At 46.1% G+C, this 18,261-nt stretch overlaps 2 protein-coding genes across 3 annotated transcripts; one reads left to right on the plus strand and one right to left on the minus strand.

Annotated features, from left to right (window-relative positions):
• The first annotated feature begins 62 nt into the window (after nt 1-62).
• Nucleotides 63-4,374, plus strand: DFFB (DNA fragmentation factor subunit beta). 2 transcript variants are annotated; one of them, XM_034424227.2, is made up of 8 exons: nt 63-217; nt 316-445; nt 867-1,055; nt 1,255-1,334; nt 2,019-2,189; nt 2,572-2,672; nt 3,502-3,779; nt 4,255-4,374. In XM_034424227.2, exons 1-8 carry the CDS (start codon nt 113-115, stop codon nt 4,281-4,283), a joined length of 1,083 nt encoding a protein of 360 aa, XP_034280118.2. In that variant the 5' UTR covers nt 63-112; the 3' UTR covers nt 4,284-4,374. The 2 variants fall into 2 exon arrangements, with proteins under 2 accessions (XP_034280118.2, XP_034280117.2); XM_034424226.2 differs by lacking the exon at nt 4,255-4,374 and having other exon boundaries at nt 3,502-3,995.
• Nucleotides 4,375-4,533: 159 nt separating this feature from the next.
• Nucleotides 4,534-7,034, minus strand: C15H1orf174 (chromosome 15 C1orf174 homolog). The gene is made up of 3 exons (XM_034424228.3): nt 6,930-7,034; nt 5,583-6,014; nt 4,534-5,346 (listed from the first exon to the last, which is right to left on the minus strand). The coding sequence occupies exons 1-3, from the start codon at nt 7,017-7,019 to the stop codon at nt 5,236-5,238; spliced, it is 633 nt and encodes a 210-aa protein (XP_034280119.2). The 5' UTR covers nt 7,020-7,034; the 3' UTR covers nt 4,534-5,235.
• Between the last annotated feature and the right edge of the window lie 11,227 nt (nt 7,035-18,261).

Below are 18,261 nucleotides of genomic sequence, written 5' to 3' on the forward strand. Positions count from 1 at the left end.
GGGACGCTCGCAGCGGGTCCTTCCGCGCGTGCGCCGTTGCGACCCGACCACGGATTCGCTACGCGGCGGGCCAATCAGGGCGCAGGAGCGGCCGGGCGCGGTTTCCGGCGCAATGGCGGCCAAGGCCTTCAAAGTGCGAGCGGGGCCCGGAGGGCGCAAATACGGGCTGGCGGCCAGGAGCCTCGCGGAGCTGCTGCGGAAGGCCTCCCTGCTGGAGGTGGGCGGGCGGAGAGGGTGGCCGAATGAGCGAGCGGCGCGTCTCTGTGGGAGTCTTAAGGGTTTTTCCCTTTGACGGGCTTTTCCGCTTCCCCACAGCCGCCCTTGGTCGAAGGCTGCCAGCTGGGCTGCTACGAGGACGGCGCCCAAGTTAGCGAGGAGGCCTTCCGTGCCCTGCCCGAGGACGCCGAGCTCATCCTGCTGCGCCCCGGGGAGGAATGGAAGGGATGTAAGTGGTGGGGACACACACAACATACACACAACATACACACTACACACAACATTCACACTACACACAACATACACAACATACATACAATACACACAACATACACACTACACACAACAGACACAACATACATACAATACACACAACATACAATACACACAACATACACACCCAACATATCCCCAAGCGTGTGTGCTTGCTTTGCTCGTGCATGCTCTTCTGTGCATGCTCAGAAGCATCCTGATGACATCGGAGCCTCCCACCGGTTTTACTACCGGTTCAATAGAACCGGTCTGAACCAGGGGCAACCCACCACTGATATATACGCGCGTGCGCGCGCACACACACACAGATTGCCATTAAAGCTAATCATCTGCCAGAATGGATAATCCTTGGTTTTCTCGTCTTTTTCTCCTGGCAGACGTCAGCGAGATCGAGCGCTTCCTGAGCGCTTTCTCCAGCTGTTCCTCTGGCGTGGTCCACGCAGCTCGGGGGCTCCTGTCAGGCGAGGAGGCTCCTAAGAGGTGCAAACTGCTGTCTGACCTGATTCAGAACCTCAACGAAAATATTTCTGCAGAAAGCAGAAAGGAAGACGAGATGTGGTTTGAAGGTCAGTTCTCAGCTTATGCCTTCGTGCATCTGCCTGGCGTTTGGTCTGTGGGTGAAAATGCTCAGGATGTCGAGAGTTTTGGGAAACGCAGCCTTAAGGACTAGAAACTTGACAATCTCACTTAGGTTTGGAATGTGGCTCCAAGAATCTTTTTGGGGAAAGCAGAGGACTGATGGCATTCATTTCCCACCATTCTTAGGGGTTGAATCTCGGTTTAAGACCAAGTCCAGTTATATGCGCCATAGTTGTGAGAGCAGAATCCGTGGATACATGAAAGAGGTAACGTGGCTTGTAAAACTCCCTACCCAGTCTTTATTTTGACCTTAGATTTTTGGAAACAAAGTCTGCCTTCACCATACCTACCATATTACTCAATGATTGTTTATGATGATTAGGCATTCAGCAAATGATTGATTAGCTCTTTCCTCGATGAGTGAACCAATTAGCACTTAACAGTCAAACGAGTTGCTTATTTTTGCATGATTACTTTGTGGCGAATTACTATCTCGTTTATTAAATCAAAAAAGAAAGGCTTAAAATTCGAAGTGAAGCAGTTTGATACACCCACTGCACTAAATATCTTTAACATTTGTAATTCTAACTTTCCATATTGTGCTCTTAATTATATGGAAATGGGTGTATTTTTTGCGGACTGCAACTCACAAAGGCTACCTGATAATATAGACACGAATCTTTTAAAGCTGCTTTGGGATTTTTTTTCTTTTATGTTATGGGCAAGGCAGCCTCCATCATTCCCTGCATTTTTGCCATCCTATTTCATAGTTTGGTTTGCTTTCACCATTCGTATTTGGGGTTTGAACTAGCATTTAATCTCTCAGGTTTCAGCTTGGTTTGTAAAAAAACACCATGAAGTTTGCTTTTGGGAGCGGACTGACAAGCTCAATTATCTTTAAATAATATTTTTAAATAAGATATTTAAAGCTTGCGTTTCTCCCTCCAAAGGTTGGGGCTTACATTTCTGCCGTCCCTCCCGCCCGCCAAATGAAATTCAGAGGGATCGCTGAAGCCATGCTGGAGAAACTGAAGTTGGAGAAATATAATGGTTTTTATTTTGACCGGAAGGAAGAGACCAAGGACCGCCTCTGCACACCGGAAGGCTGGTTCTCTTGCCAAGTAAGTTGTAAGAAAATCAAAGCAAACAGATAAAAGCAAAGGCATTAAGCATTTTTATTTTCTTTTTCGAGTGGCATTGACTGGTTCGATGCTTTCTGAAGTTGAACCTTTGGTCAGGCATTGCAGGGGAGAGGGAGGGTCTTTCAGGCTGCTGCCCCTGGGCACAGGGTTGCTCACGCTGGCTTTACAGAAAGGCAAACTCTTCCAACCTATAGCGACAATGCCAAAATAAAACCTACAGTTAGTTCTCAAATTACAACAATTCATTCAAATGGTCCTAAGTCCCTTTTCGAAGTGCCATCGGTACTTTGAATGGTCACTAAACGAATTGTTGTAAGTTGAGGACTCCCTGTATCCAGCTTTGTGTGCCCCTTGTCTACAGGGCCCTTTTGACACCGAAGACTGCTCCTGGAGACACTCCATCAACCCTTATGGGAACAAAGAGAGCCGGATTCTGTTCAGCACGTGGAACCTCGATCACATGTGAGTCCTGGAACACAAGCCCACCCCGTTCGTCCGGTCATTATATTTGGCCCCTCCTGGTGATGGATCAGTTGTGTGTAAATCAAAAATATTCCTTGAATTTTAAGCTCCCTGGATCCACCTACCCAGCTGGACAACTGGCTGTTGTGTGTAGAGTAGAGATGTGGAAGAATTTCAAAAGAAACATCAATATTATTTATTAAATGTAGATGCCACCTGTCAGCAATTCTGGACAGTTCATTAGTAGTCTTCCATTTATGACTGCTTGCTTAGCGGCAGTTTAAAGTTGCAACAGTCCCTGGACTTAACCATTGTTCGTTTAGTGACCCAAGTTACAACAGCACTGGAAAAAGTGATTTACGACTGTTTTTCACACTTACGACTGTTGCAGCATCATGATCAAAATCCACAGACCCCCTGTGATGACATCGCAGCCCCTCAGGGGGTCCGTGGACCACAGGTTGAGAACCACTGATTGAAAAAAACATGAAAATAAGTATGTAGCGAAGACTTAACTTAAAAAAAAAGGCTAGATTAACTCTAGAAGGGAAGTTGAATAGCTTTGCTTTGGCTTGGAAGGGACTCCATGTGCCAGCTCTGTCTACCTTAAAAGAGGCAATTAGTTGGACAGGAATCAGGAGGCTGAATGACTTCTTGTTGCTCTTCCATTCTTAAAACAACAGCAGCCGAGCCATTTCTGTAGCCTCATTAGTCGGAATTTTCCTGGCCTCATGCAGCACCGATTCGGCGCTAGTCCTCAAGATGTTACAAACAGCCCTGGATTAACATCAAGGATGTTGAAAATACGTAACCTTCCTTTCTGTTTCAGAATTGAGAAGAAACGGGAGGTCCTGCCCACCTTAGTCGAGGCTGTGAAAGGCTGCGACGGGAAGGAAATTGACTGGGAATATTTTTACCGGCTCATGTTCACCACAGACAATTTGAAACTGGTGCACATTGTGTGCCACAAGAAAACGGTCCACAACTTCGGCTGCGACCGAACAAAAATCTACCGTAAACGAAAGACAGGCCAGAAGAGCAGGCCTCTTTGCAGCCGCGCCTTGAGCCCCCGGGTTCAGTTGTCGAAAATGAAACAAAAAACCGACGGCAAACTTCCTAAAAATAAGATGACAAAAAAACCCCACCCCATAGCTAAGAAGGGATCTGCTTAATGGCTGTGCCGTTTATTTAACAACCGCAGCAAAGGTTATTGAATCAAGTTTGCCTGGCCAGGGAGCCATTTTTGTTATTTAAATGATTGCTTTTAACTCCATTCCATTTTTTAAAAAAAGATTAAAAATAAAAAACAAGATTTTTAAAAAATTACAGAAATTAATTGGTGAATATTGTTGCTAGTTTTTTCCACCTCTTCCATTCATTAAAGGCTGCAACTTGGTTAGCCACCTTTGGAAATGTCGGGAAATCCTCTGGCAAGCTGGAATTGTTTCACTGCAGGGTCTGATGGGTCATGTGAACCCAGAAAAACTAGGTTTGTTCAGTAACCAGGTTTAGTAAGTTACAGACGGTGCTGCGGGAGGAATCCTACCATGATTTAAGCAATAACTTCCTCTTATCATTCCAGCTGTGAAGAATATGGGCAGGAGGTGCTGACATGGTTTCATCCAGTTTTGGACTTGTTCCTGGATTTAAGTGTCTGCCAACTAGATTATATAAATAATAAATTTTACTTCGTCATTACTGATCTAAGCGCCCCAACTCTGCTTCAGGGGTGAAAGCAGTTCCTTTCGTTCATCGTGATTATTTAATTTTAGCAATAAAGCTTTAGTATTGTGGTGGTAATCTAAGGCAGCAGGCAGCAAAATCTTGTGAACATTTGTATCTTTAAAAAAAAAAAGGCCACTTCTTGAACTCTAAAATAGATCCTTTTATTCATAGTTAGGGGCAGATGTGCCCAAACTGGGAAGGCCCACACATCTGCCATTGGTTTTTTTTAACCCCTCCAACATCTCTGTTCACAGAAGACAATAAACTAGGTTTTAATGTGCAGTCCACAGCTTAGCCAGGTTTTACAAACTTCAAAACAGCTCTGAATGAACTCAGAATATGGTTAAAAAATGAGCTTTTAGATAAAGAGAAATGATACGCCTGGGGAAAGAAGCATACAGAATAACAGAGTTGGAAGGGACTTCAGAGGTCAGCTAATCCAACCCCCTGCTCAAGCAGGAGTCTTTATTCCATCCTGGTCAAATGGCTGTCCAATCTCTTTTTGAAGACCTCCAGTGATGGACTACCCACAACTTCTGGGAGCTTGGTTGTCGTTCCCTCAAGTCCAAGGCTTTGTCGTCATGGTCGTAGTGAGCACTGTGACCCATGGACTCCACCAGAAATGGGCACCTTGGTTTCCGAGTAGCCCAACGCCTATCACCATCACAAAGATGGTTCTTTCTGAAGAACACAAACTCTAGAAGATGCTACAACGGCAAGGAACATTTTTAGTCTTTACTGCATCTGGAAAAAGGACAATTCACCCAAGATTGGTTCTCGCTGGCCTTCAAACAACCTTCCGTGAGAATCCCTGGTCTTCAGGGAGATCTGCCAGCCTTCAGACAACCTCTTCTCCACTCTCCTCATCTTCCTCTTTGGCAATAAAATGCATCCTTCGGAACTCCCGTCTGCTGGTATTGGTCCGCGAGAAGGAGGCCGGTGGGAGGTCCTAGAAGAAAGAGACACCCCGGTTGATGGCCTTCAGGACCAACGTGGCAGTCTTTCATTTGTATGGATTTCGATCCCCCAAATTAAAGAGGACGAACCATTGAGTCCTTCAGTTGGCCAGCCATGTTTGCTCCAAAGAAACAAGGGCCTTCTTTTCCCTCTTACCCTCCCCCCCCCAACATTGTGGACTCCAACTCCCAGAATGCCCCAGCCAGCCTTGCATAAGGCCACCCTTACCTGCGTGAACGCCACGCTTCCGAAGAACCGGTCCATTGGCAGCGGCTGGTTACTGTCCTCATTCAAGAAAATACTGTTGTCTGGCTCGCCAGTTTGACCGGACGTCTCCTCCGGCTCCATCTGCAAAGAGGAGGACGCACCAGCCGTGCCGGTCTCTTCTCCTCCTTCCTCTTCCTCCACCTCCTGTGGCAGGTGGGTCTGGAAGACCTCAGACCTCCTGGGTTCCATGTTCTCCTCGGCTACATCTTGGGGGTCTTCTGAAGGCCCCTCCTCCTCGCTCTGCAGCCTCACCTCCAGGTCCAGGGCGGATGCTCCCAAGTGGGCTTCATCCGCCGGCCCCACCCGAGGTCCTGTCTTCGGCTTAGCCAGGCGCTTCCTTTCACATCTCGGCTTCTTTGAGGGACGCCTGGTGGTCCCGTTGCGCGAAGGAGCCTGCGGAAGGAGAAGGAGAAAGGAAGTCCGTCAAAGACCCTAGAAATAAGGAGAAATTTCCTTTCGGTGAGAACGGAGGTTGTCCCCAGAAGTTGTGGGTGATCCATCATTGGAGGTTTTCAAGGAGAGACTGGACAGCCACTTGGTCCAGAGTGGTATAGGCTCTCCTGCTTGACCAGAGGGCTGGACTGGAGGACCTTCGAGGTCCCTTCAAACTCTTTTATCATTCGGCATGCTATTAAATTGCTGGTGGGATGACTAGCAAATCAGAACTGGACTTAGAAGCCAATGGAGACCAGCCTGATGCCCTTCAGAGGTCCCCAAATGCAGGAAGGGGAAGCCTGCCTCGCTATTGCTCATGTAGATCAATAGGCATTTACATCAACATGAGCACATGTTCATTAGGCTACTAATTCATGCAATATTAGAAATCTTCAACTGCACCTATGCTGATGGATTTATTCGAGGTTAAGCTAATATTGATGTAAATATCTAGTCACATATGAAAAGGACTTTTTAGGGTTCTACTAATGTACACAGAAATACATCATAATAAATATGTATATTATTAATATTGATTTTATAGTATATTACTTATAATTTAAATTATAAATAGAATTATTGATTTATATTTTTAAATTATAGCGTGTGTGTACATAAACATGCCTAATAAGGATTTTAATATGTGTATAATATATACATATATATATATGTATACACACACATATGTTATATATATAAAATACAGTTACCCTAAGATATTCTTATGATTAACCATGCATTTACCAAAATATTAGCATATATTTGCATAAATTAACATACGACCCCCACCCCGCAGTTTCTGCACGCCTGATTTGCATAGATCCATATGCAAATCGCGGCTAGAGAGCCCCGCCCACTGCCTGCTCCACTGACCCGTCGGGCTCGCATGGAAGAAGCCGCAGGACCCCGACCACACCAAGCCCACCTGCTCCCCACCACCACTTCCGCCTTCCGCGGCGTCATCTTTCCGGTAAAATTGCCCAATTGAAATGCAGAACGGGGGAACACCCATTCTCTTCCGTCGTTGCCGGGCAACAGGACCTCCTTCTTTCCCGGCGGGATTTCATCCCCGCCTTGATACCGTCGCCATCTTTCTTTTGGGCACCGTTCACTGACAGTCCTTTCCAAGCCTAGTAGGAACTCCTTAGCTCTGAAGCTTTTTTCAGTTTTTTTTATTCCACTTAATCTCTTAATTGCCTAAGGATTAGGGTTAGTTAGGTCCTTCACCGCCTTCAGTGCCGTGTTTCCTAAGAAATTTAAACAATAGGCCAGGGTTGAGGTAGGAACGGCCATCTTTAGAGAGGGTAAAAGCCCACTTTTCCTCCAGGATGGAACGTAGATGTATGTAACATGTAGAAGAATATGCCTGCGTCGAGTTTACGAGTTCAAATGGCCCTTTTGAACTTTTTTTTTTTTTTTTTGCAAAATTGCAAAGAGAAAAATATTACAACCGCAACAGAGACATGGATTAAAAAGTAGTCCTCGATTTATGACCGTGATTGGGACTGGAATGCAAGTTGCTAGGCGATCTGGTCATTAAATGAATCACACCCAATTTTTCGACCCTTCTTCCCCCATGGACGTTAAGTGAATCCGCCTTCCCCGACCGATGTTGCTTATCAGAAATCAGCTGCGAACGGCGACACGGAGCACGGGATGCTGCAACTGTCATAAATGCGAGTCAATTGCCCAGCACTTGGATTGCAATCACGCAATACTGGGAGGGGACATTGCAATGGTCATAAGTGCAAGGACCGGTTGCAAGTCACCTTTTTTTTGCTAAACGGATGGTTGTGAACTGGGGACTTCCTTTGTGCAGAGAGGGCCTTCTCTGTGGGGGCACCCGCCCTCTGGAACGAGCTACCCCCAGGAATACGACTAATCCCGGACCTCCGGACCTTCCGTCGAGCTTTGAAGACCTTCCTATTCCAGCAAGCTGGGCTGGCTTGAAATTTTTAAAGGGTTTTAAGGGGTAATGGGTTTTAAATACTTCGGGAAGCCAATTGGATTTAATTCTGTTTTAAATTATTTTAAATTTTTGTATTGTATGTATTTTAATCTGGCTGTGCACCGCCCTGAGTCCTTCGGGAGAAGGGCGGTATACAAATTTAATAAATAATAATAATAATAATAATAATAATAATAATAATAATAATAATAATAATAATAATAATACGGCTCTAACCAGTCTACAAATTTGCTTTTTGGGTACAGTTCCACCCTACTGGGTTGTTGTAACCTCCTTCTAAGCCCCAACACCCCATTCGTGCAAAAACAAAAAACCCTGTGGTTGCCTTGGCAGACTTACGCTATTTTTCTGTTGAAGAAAGCAAAATCAATAAAAATGCTATTAGCAAGGATTTGTTTTGCCTTCCAAAACTCATTCTAGAAATTGCTCCATCCTTTTTTACAAGCGAAGGGGGGGAAAAAATTCCCTCTTTTTTTAAAAAAGCCCCTAAGGTATGAAGTCATTCTCTCCCTTGTGAAATGTTTATAATTGAGAGATGCTCTTAAAAACCTGGAAGGGACAAAAAAATAAGAAATAAAAGGGAACAAACAATCTGCAATCTGGCCATTCATCAACTTGGATTTGGTTCAATCAAGAGCTGAAGGAGGAAAATGCGGCTCTTATTTCGCCGTGAAAATAAAACCAGAACACAGAAGATAGAATGGCCGGGCTGGAAGGGACCTCAGAGGCCTTCTAGTCCAACCCCTGCTCAAGCACGAGACCTGGCCTGGGCCATTCCGGACAAATGGCTGTCCAGTGTCTTCCGAGCCTTGAAGAGAAGTTACTGAAAGTGGAAAACTTTGAATTTGACTATTTTGAAATCTGCGCTTGCCAAGATGATGATGGGAAGAAGGAAGACTGTTGTATAACTTTTGACCAGCTGGGGGCAGCCATCGCCCAGAAATGAAATACCTTCCCTCCCTTCCCTCAAGGTCCTTTCCCCTAGTTTAACCTCCTTCATCCCTCCTTTGTCTCTCTCCATCTAGACAAGCCAGCATTTCATCTTGGCTAAAGAAAACCACCATGAGGAGAGGAGAACACTTAACAAGCACACAGAAACCTTTCTTTCTTTCTTTTTTTCTTTCTTTCTTTCTTTCTTTCTTTCTTTCTTTCTTTTTCTTTCTTTTTTTCTTTCTCTCTCTCTCTCTCTCTCTCCCTCCCTCCCTCCCTCCCTCCCTCCCTCCCTCCCTCCCTCCCTTCCTTCTTTCCTTCCTTCCTTCCCTCCCATCAAATTGCCTGGAAGATGCAGAATTGTTTGCATGTCTGAAAGGAAACAGTTTTCAGAGGAGGATCCAGCGCTTTGGTCCAGGCCCTGGACTTAGGCCTGTTTAGCTTTTCGGAAAGGCTGCTGGGTGTGGAGGGACTTTTCTGCTCCACTAACACCGAAAAAAGAGAGTTGAGAGGCTGTGATTTGGCTGTGTGACATCAGCCGAAGGGAAGAGTTGGAGGGCGTTTCTGCTCTTCGCCAAGTACGGGCAGCAGCAGCGGCAGCAGCCTCCGATTTGGAGAGGATGCTGGGTTTATGGGTGACCTCAAATAAACTCAGCCCCAGCCCCCCTCCCCCCCCGGGAGTGTGTGTGCGTCTGTGTGTGTTTGTGTGAGGGGGAGCTGCTCCCGAGAAAGCAGAGCAAAACTCAACAGGACAGGCTTAAAATGACTCAGCCCACCCCACCCTCCTCAGCTATAGCTCTCCTCTATTTCTCCCCCAGAAGAGAAGAGAGGGGCTGTCCCCATTTCTCTGGATGCCTTGTTTCCTCTTTCTTTTCTTTTTTTCTTTTGTTCTGTTTCTTTCCCTCCCTCCCTCCTTCCTCTCTCCCTCTCCCTCTTTTCTTTCCATTCCCCCTCCCTTTCTTCTCTCCCCATCCTTCCTTCTTTCCTTTCCCTCTCTTCCTCTCTTCCTCCTTTCACCTCCTCCCTCTTCCTCTTCCCCTCTCCAAGTAACCCAAGCGCCTTGATTTCCCTAACCTAATTCCACCCTCCCCTCCTTCTTCATTAGAGAGATGTCATAATACTCCTTGCGGGAGACACATCCCCCCCCCCTCCGTCCTCTTTCAGACAAATATAGCCCTTCGGCCAGCCCTTCCCTGCAGGAGCAGCTTCTCTTAGGAGCCATTAAAAAGGGGTTTTTAAAAAAAGGGGGGAGGACATCCCTTTTTGGCGACTGGACAATTAAGAAGAGACGCGGGAGGCGAGGTCTCCAGGAGGACTCTGGTGTGATAAAACCCCAATTTTTGGACCCTGCCTGGCAGGGAGGGGCTAATTTCCAAGGCTCTCCTTTCCCCCCCCCCCTTTAAAGCTTGGTAACCGCCAATTTGGGGGGCCTGGGGCAGTGCTTTGCAGAAGCAGCAGCAGCAGCAAACCCCTTTGCATTATTAACAGGCAATTTCTTTGGGGAGTTCGATGCTTCTCACACCCCACATGTTATGCATACAGCGCCCGGTCTTCAGTGCTGGGCAAGGCGCCTGTTTTACAGTCGCCTCATGAAAAATGAACAGGCCGAGCTGATTTTGGCAAGTGAAAATGACTTAACCCTGTTGTAAAAGCGCTGAATATTTGATGCCGGAGTTTATTAAATTTCTACAAGCATCAAGCTTGAACACAACGCCGTGGACAGATTTTCCCGAGCTGGAAAAAAAAGTGGAGGGATGGTAGATTCAGGTTTTACAGGCCGTCCTCGACTTACGACCACAATGGAGCCTAACATTCCTGTTGCTAAGTGAGACATGAGCTAAGTGAGACATGAGACATGAGCGGAGTGACTTTGGTAAACCACTTCGGATCGTTTTATGACCATTGCCACATCCTCAAAGATCACTTGACTCGTAGATATGACGGTCGCAGTGTCCCCAGGGTCACGCAATCCCCTTTTGTGACCTCCTGGCAAGCAAAGTCACTGGGGAAGCTGGATTCACTCAACAACCAGGTGATAACCATGATCAGAAAGGTCGCAAAATGGGGCAAAACTCACAACGGTCTTACTTAGCAACGTAAATTTTGGGCTCAGTTGTGGTCATAAGTCAAGGACTATCATCCATGCCGGTTGCCAGGCACCCCATTGTTGATCACACGACCACGTGGGGATGCTGCGATGGGTTATAAGTGCGAGGATCAGCTGTAAGTGTGAGGACCAGTTGTAAATCAATTTTTTTCAATGCTGCTATAACTTTGAACCATCATTAAAAGAATCGTCGTAAAATCAAGAGCCTTGATAGTACAGTGGTCTACACACCCTGTCATTAACACAGCTGCCTGCAATTTACTGCTGGTTCGAATCTCTCCAAGGCTCAAGGTTGACTCAGCCTTCCATCCTTTCTAAGGTAGGTGAAATGAGGACCCAGTTTGTGGGGGCAATAAGCTGACTTTGTATAAAAATATATATATATACAAAAGTATGAAGGCTATTGCTTAACGCACTGTAAGCCGCCCTGAGTCTCTGGAGAAGGGCGGCATATAAATCAAATTTAAAAAAAAAAAAAGGACTCCCTTTTATAACCTGGGATTAGGTTCACAACCAACCTTCTGCTAGTTTTTAATCACTTTGGGCAATTTTTCGGTGGGTACGGAGGGCGGGGGAAAGGCCGGCACCTGATGCCAACCTGCACCCACACTTTCGCCCTAATTTTCCCACAAAAGGACCTGCTGAAGCCAATTTGGAGGACGGCTCCGAATCCCCAATATAAAAATCACATTTGGCCAGTCCAGATGGCTGAGGTTATAAATTTTATTCTGTATTTATTTTATTTTTTCCCCCTCTAGGTTATATACCATCCCGTCCTCTCTGCTATTTGAAGTAATGGCTTCCTTCATCTTACTTCTCATAATATATAACGCCTCGTGTTGCTGCAATGGGATTGCCAAGCTCATTTGTCACACAGACCTTGCTCCCTCTGTGTGTGTGCGTGTGTCTCTCTCTGTGTGTGTTGTGCCTCTGTTGTTGTGCAGAGCCACCAAACCGCATTCAAACCTTTCTCTAATTGCAACCATAAAAACCTCACATTTGCAGCTCAGATCCCAGGTTTTCCTTCCGACGCGCAGATATTTTCATGGCAAATATCGGATGAAGGCAGGGAATGACTTGGGAAGGAAGGGAGCAGCCCCCCCCAGGCCCCCCATTAACTTAAAACAAATTGCTGCCATCGTGAAGGAGCGAGTTTTCCCCTCCGAGTCTGGGGTGGTGGGGAGAAAACCGGTGCCAGGCCTCTCGTCCAATTAAAATGGATGTGATCGATCTCGGGTGTCGGTGCTGGAGATGGTTGGAACCTAATGAATGGCTGTGTTTTCCTCTGCTGAAATTATTTTTGGGGGAAAAAAATGAAGAAAAGGCTTGCTTAAACGTTTGATGGCTTATTTCTCCATGGTGGGGAGGTTTTGGAGATCAAAACCTGGTCCTATTAGATCTCTCAGCGGCTTTTGATACCATCGACCACGGTATCATGCTGCAGCGGTTGAGGGGGTTAGGAATTGGAGGCACCGTGTTACGGTGGTTCTCCTCCTACCTCTCCGACCGCTCACAGTTTGTGTTGGCAGGGGGGCAGAGGTCGACCTCGAGGCGCCTCACTTGGGGGGTGCCGCAAGGGCGGTCCTCTCACCCCTTCTGCTCAACATTTATGTGAAGCCGCTGGGTGAGATCATCCGTGGTTTTGGGGTGAGAGTCCATCAGTACGCTGATGACACCCAGCTGTACATCTCCACCCCAAACCACCCCAATGATGCCCTTGATGTGATGTCCCACTGCCTGGAGGCTGTGCGGGTCTGGATGGGGAGAAATAGGCTCAAGCTCAACCCTTCCAAGACTGAGTGGCTGTGGCTCCTGGCGTCCCAGTATAGTCAGCTGGTGCCATCGCTGACTATTGGGGGTGAATCTTTGCCCCCCACAGAGAGGGCTTGCAATCTGGGTGTCCTCCTGGACTCACGGCTGTCTTTAGAAGAGCATGTGACGGCCGTAGCCAGGGGGGCTTTTTATCAGGTTCGCCTGATCCGCCAGTTGCATCCCTTTCTGGACCGGGATGCCTTGTGCACGGTCACTCACGCTCTCGTCACCTCCTGTCTGGACTATTGTAATGCTCTCTACATGGGGCTCCCCTTGAAGAGCACTCGGAGGCTCCAACTGGTCCAGAATGCGGCCGCGCAGGTGGTTATGGGCGCACCTCGTTACGCCCATGTAACACCTCTCCTGCGCGAGCTGTACTGGCTCCCAGTGGTCTTCTGAGTGCAATTCAAGGTGTTGGTTACCACCTTTAAAGCGCTCCATGGCATAGGACCAGGGTATTTATTTATTTATTAATTAAATTTCTATACCGCCCTTCTCCAAATAGGACTCAGGGTGGTGCACAGCCAAAGTAAAAACAGAGCATACAAAATTTAAAAAACAGTATTAAAATAATTAAATATTTTGGCCGTAAATTAAAACAACGGGACCGCCTTCTGCCACCAACAGCCTCCCACCGACCAGTCCGCTCCCACAGAGAGGGACTCCTCAGGGTACCGTCGGCCAAGTTATGTCGGCTGGCGATACCCAGGAGGAGAGCCTTCTCTGTCGGAGCTCCTGCCCTTTGGAATGAATTGCCCCGGATATTCGTAACATCTCTGACCTCCAGGTCTTTCGCTGTGCCCTCAAGGCCCTACTGTTCCGACAGGCAGGGCTGTCTAACTGAATGATTTTAAATTGGGTTTTAACATTGGGTTTTAAAATTTGGCCAAAACTATTTAATGATTTTAATTAATTTTAACTATGATATTGTATATTTATGTTTTTAATCTTGGCTGTACACCGCCCCAAGTCCTTTGGGAGAAGGGCGGTATATAAATAAAATTATTATTATTATTACTATTATTATTATTATTATCAGTCAGCCATTTCCTCCTGAAGGTGTCCAAGAAGCCATGGATCAATTTTTTTTTTCAAATTATACTTTCCTAATAAGTGACAAATTTTTTCCTCCTCCTCCTCTCTGCAAACCCTATTCCCTTCCAACACTGATTATGTTACCTAATTTGGTAATAAAATGTCTGCAGGATTCAGGGAGTACCACAGACTCCACAATCCTTCTCCTTCTCCTCCTCTTCTTCCTCCCTCCTTCTTTCTCCTCCTCCTCCTCCTCCCTCTTCCTTCTCCTTCACCACTCTTCTTTTTCCTTATTCTCCTTCTTTCCTTCCTCCTCCTCCTCCTCCTCTTCCTCCTCCTCCATCATTTAGTTTGTTTAGTTTGTGATCATTTGAAGTCACAACAATGCTGAAGAAAAGTGGCTTAAGACCATTTTACACACTGTTGCAGGATCTTCACAATCACGTGATTTACACTCGGAGGCTGGGCAACTGACTCGTATTTATGACGGTCACGTGATCCCCCTTTTGCGACCTTCTGACCAGCAATGGGGAAACCAGATTCACTTACCCACGGCGTTCCTAATTTAAGAACTGCAGTGATTCACTTAACAGCCATGGCGAGAAAAATCCTAAAACGGGGCAAAACTCGCTTGACGAATTTCTCACTTAGTAACATCAATGTGGGGCTCCATTGCAGTCGTAAGTTGAGGATGGCCTGCAAAGGCTTGAGGGTAGATCTTCCCAGCTTGCTGGAGTGAGGCTCCTGCAGGGTTTTGATTAAGCTGCCTTGCAAGGAGAAGAGGCCCATTTTGGAGACCAGGCGTGCCGAAGGGGCCTTCACTATTGCAAAGACATTCTCACTTCGAAGGTCTCCAGACGGGGACTTTAAGGTTAGACCCATTGAAGAACGCCTTCTCCAAAAGTCTGTTTTTTTTCCAAAGTGCTTCTCTGGCCCCAAATCTCCAGAAACAGCCACCCCCGAGAACCTATTTACAAATGTATTTTTAAAAATGCCTTCCCAAAATAGATTTTTGCGGTGCAAATAGGTTGCAGCTGATGAATAAGGAAATCCTTGCCAGTAATCACTTCAGCAAGAGGTCACTAATGGATTTCAACCAAGATTCAGTTGGACAAACTGTTTCAGCTAAAAAGCTTTCTGTTCAAGGCTTCAGGTCAAAAAAAATACTTCTTTGGGTTCTTGTTTTTCCTGTCCTTAAAAACCGGTCCAGGGCTTTTAATTCTCCATTTAATTCTGATCTTCTTTGAGGCTTTGTCTCCACGGTGAACTTTGTATAGAAATTTTGGGGTTGGCTTCTGATCTGATGGACTTGGATTTTAAATTCCTGGGCAGTTCAGGAACACAATCGGGTAGTTTTCTGCAACAATAAACCCAAGATCTCCTTATCCTAGATTTGCCACAGAGAATTTGCTCGGGGCAAGAAGCCACTATAAAGCTTGGCCTGGGTATCAGACTGTTAAATTTTGGCAGGAATAAAAAAATACCCCTCCTTGGTTAATAAATCACACGGAGTCTGACAGTCAGTGCCAGAAGGCTGCAAAAGTTTTGTGAATAAATAATAAAACCAATGCAGGAAAGTCCTTGACTTACAACCATTCATTGAGTGACCATTTGAAGATAGAACAGCACTGAAAAAGTACCTATTGAGCAGGGGGTTGGACTAGAAGACCTCCAAGGTCCCTTCCGACTCTCTTCGTTCTGCTCAAACCTGTGTTGTTTTCTGTTTTGGAGAGGGGAGCAAGTTTCCACTTGGGATGCCCCTTTGTGCACTCACAGCAGTGTGATGTTCTCAGCAGAATCCTTCCTGCAGTGACCAATGGACGTTGCGATTCCACGCTCAGTCCAGGAAGTGCCACCAAAGAAGGATCAGCTTTTCCGAGGGCTCCAGTTCGTGTTGTGGTCATTTTGACAGCGAAAAGAAACACCAAAAGCAAAGAACCATCTTGGTGCCTTTCCAAATTCAAGATGTTGGTGAGTTGGACTAGAAGACCTTTGAGGTCCCCTCCAGCCCTACTGTTCTACGTTCTACAATTGAGCAGATGTGCCCCATCTGGATTTTTTTTTCCTCCTGCAAAAAGTCAGACACAAGTTAGTTAGTTGTCCAAGCTAAGATCGGTTCCTCTGGGGATGGCCCAGATCCATTTCACCCCTGACCTTCGACTTTGTAAGGAGGGAACCAGTGCTGGGTTTCAGATTTTTTTTACTACCGGTTCTGTGGGTGTGGCTTGGTGGGCGTGGCAGGGGAAGGATACTGCAAGATCTCCACTCCCACCTCACTCCAGGGGAAGGTTACTGCAAAATCCCCATTTCCTCCTGATCAGCTGGGACTCGGGAGGCAGAGAATAAATGGGGGCAAGACCAGTCAGAATTTTTACTACAGGTTCTCCGAACTACTCAAAATTTCCGCTACCGGTTCTCCAGAACTGGTCAGAACCTGCTGCAACCCACCTCTGGAGGGAACCACACTTCAGCATCCTGTGTGAATGTTGTTTGTTGGGTTTTTAAGGGCAACTGGGTCACTCCTTTCTCCAGAAAATCTGCTGCTTCGGAAAGTTGTCACTTCGTATTATGTCGATTCCCTTCCTGGCTCTGCTTGCTTCCTCCTGCTCTCTCCCTGGGACAATTTGCCAGATCCTAAATAAACTCATCACTTCCATGATCCCCGATAAATCTTCATTACCATTCACTTCAGCGACTGCTCTAAATGGTTCTCCTCTGCCTTGATCAGTCCCAAATTGGCTGTTTACTTGTGCTCGCATGGAGAAGTTAATATTTTATCTCTAGTAAACGATGCCCCCTGGATTTTATTATCAACTGAAGGGGTGGAAATATATATCCCACCAGGAATTGTAGGTAGTCCTCAACATACGACAGTTTGTTTAGTGACCGAAATCACAACTATTCCTTTAGTGACGGTTCAAAGTTACGGCAACCCTGAAAAAAGTGACGTATGACCATTTTTCACACTTATGACCGTTGCAGCATCCACTGGGTCACGTGATCAAAATTCAGATGCTTGGAAGCTGACTTGTATTTATGACGGTTGCAATGTCCCATGGCCACATGATCCCCTTTTGCGACCATCTGACCAGCAAAGATCAATGGGGAAGCCAGATTCACTCAATGACTGTGTGACCAGCTGAACAACTGAAGTGATTCACTTAACAACAGTGGCGAGAAAGGTCGTAAAATAGAACAAAGCCCACTTAACAAATTTCTCATTTAGCAGAGGAAATTTTGAGCTCAGTTGCGGTCATAAGTCAAAGACTTCTGTATATTTAGAAAAACCTCCAGTTTGTTCAGGACCCTGGAGAGATCCCTCGAGCCATCCTTGGTTTTTCTTCTTAAGCAAATCCCTTCTGTTATTAAGTGAGTCACACGGTTGTTAAATGAATCCAGCTTCCACACTGACATAGTTTTGCTCCAAAAATGTCTCATACGACCCTGGGACACTGCAACCGTCGTAAGATCAAGTCAGTTGCCAAGTGCCTGAACTTTGCTCTCGCGACCAGGGGGAGCCTGCAATGGTCGTAAGTGTGAAACGCAGTCCTAAGTCCCTTTTTCCCATTGTATCTTCAAACGGTCACTAAACAAATCGTTGTAAGTGGGAGGCTACCTGTAAATCTATTTTTGTTCCTGATCCATCTACAGACAGTTGTCCGGAGTCCTTTTTGCCCAGCCTTCATCTTAATAGCCACAAAACTGGATTTCTTCCTCCGGGCGGTTTCTACCTCCTCTCTGAGGGGCAGAAAAAGCCACAAATAAAAATGTCAGAACAGCAAAACCTTGAAAAGGTCAGGATTATATTTCAGAGTCTATTTGGCTCCTGATCTTTTTTTTTTTTTTTTTTTACACTAAATTAAATCCACAGGAACACCTTTCTTTGATTTTAAGGCGCCAAGGTCTTAATTAATGCCTTTAATTAAGTCCTCGACCTACAACAGTCGTTTAGTGACCATTCAAAAGCCTTGAAAAAAGGGCCATTTTTCACATTTATGACCGTTGCAGCATCCCCTGCAATGGCCACGTGAGCAAAATCCAGATGCTGGGTTGGCAACTGGCTCATATTTATGACGGTCACAGTGATTCCCTTTTGTGACTTTCTCACCAGCGAAGTCAATGGGGAAACCAGATTCACTCAACAACCGTGTTGCTGACTTAACAACTGTGGCAAGAAAAGGTTGTAAAATGGGGGCAAAACTCACTTAACCACTGTCTCGCCTAGCAATGGAAACTCTGGGCTCCATTGCGGTCGTAGGTCTGCAGGCAGATATGTATCTTCTGTGCAGTATTCTCATTTAATCTGAATTAAACTCTGTTCTGGCTGCAGGCATCGGAAGGGAGCTGGGTTA

This window comes from Pantherophis guttatus, chromosome 15 (assembly GCF_059756535.1).
Source record: "Pantherophis guttatus breed Tessera chromosome 15, ASM5975653v1, whole genome shotgun sequence".
Lineage (NCBI taxonomy): Eukaryota > Metazoa > Chordata > Lepidosauria > Squamata > Colubridae > Pantherophis > Pantherophis guttatus.

Excerpts from the sequence above, each read along its gene's own strand:
- C15H1orf174 (XM_034424228.3), bottom strand. The coding sequence starts at position 7,019 with ATGACGCCGCGGAAGGCGGAAGTGGTGGTGGGGAGCAGGTGGGCTTGG. Across the intron at positions 6,015-6,929 it reads CTTCCATGCGAGCCCGACGG|GCTCCTTCGCGCAACGGGAC; the intron begins GTCAGTGGAGCA and ends CTCCTTCCGCAG. Across the intron at positions 5,347-5,582 it reads GAAGCGTGGCGTTCACGCAG|GACCTCCCACCGGCCTCCTT; the intron begins GTAAGGGTGGCC and ends TCTTTCTTCTAG.
- DFFB (XM_034424226.2), top strand. The coding sequence starts at position 113 with ATGGCGGCCAAGGCCTTCAAAGTGCGAGCGGGGCCCGGAGGGCGCAAA. Across the intron at positions 218-315 it reads GGAAGGCCTCCCTGCTGGAG|CCGCCCTTGGTCGAAGGCTG; the intron begins GTGGGCGGGCGG and ends GCTTCCCCACAG. Across the intron at positions 2,673-3,501 it reads ACGTGGAACCTCGATCACAT|AATTGAGAAGAAACGGGAGG; the intron begins GTGAGTCCTGGA and ends TTTCTGTTTCAG.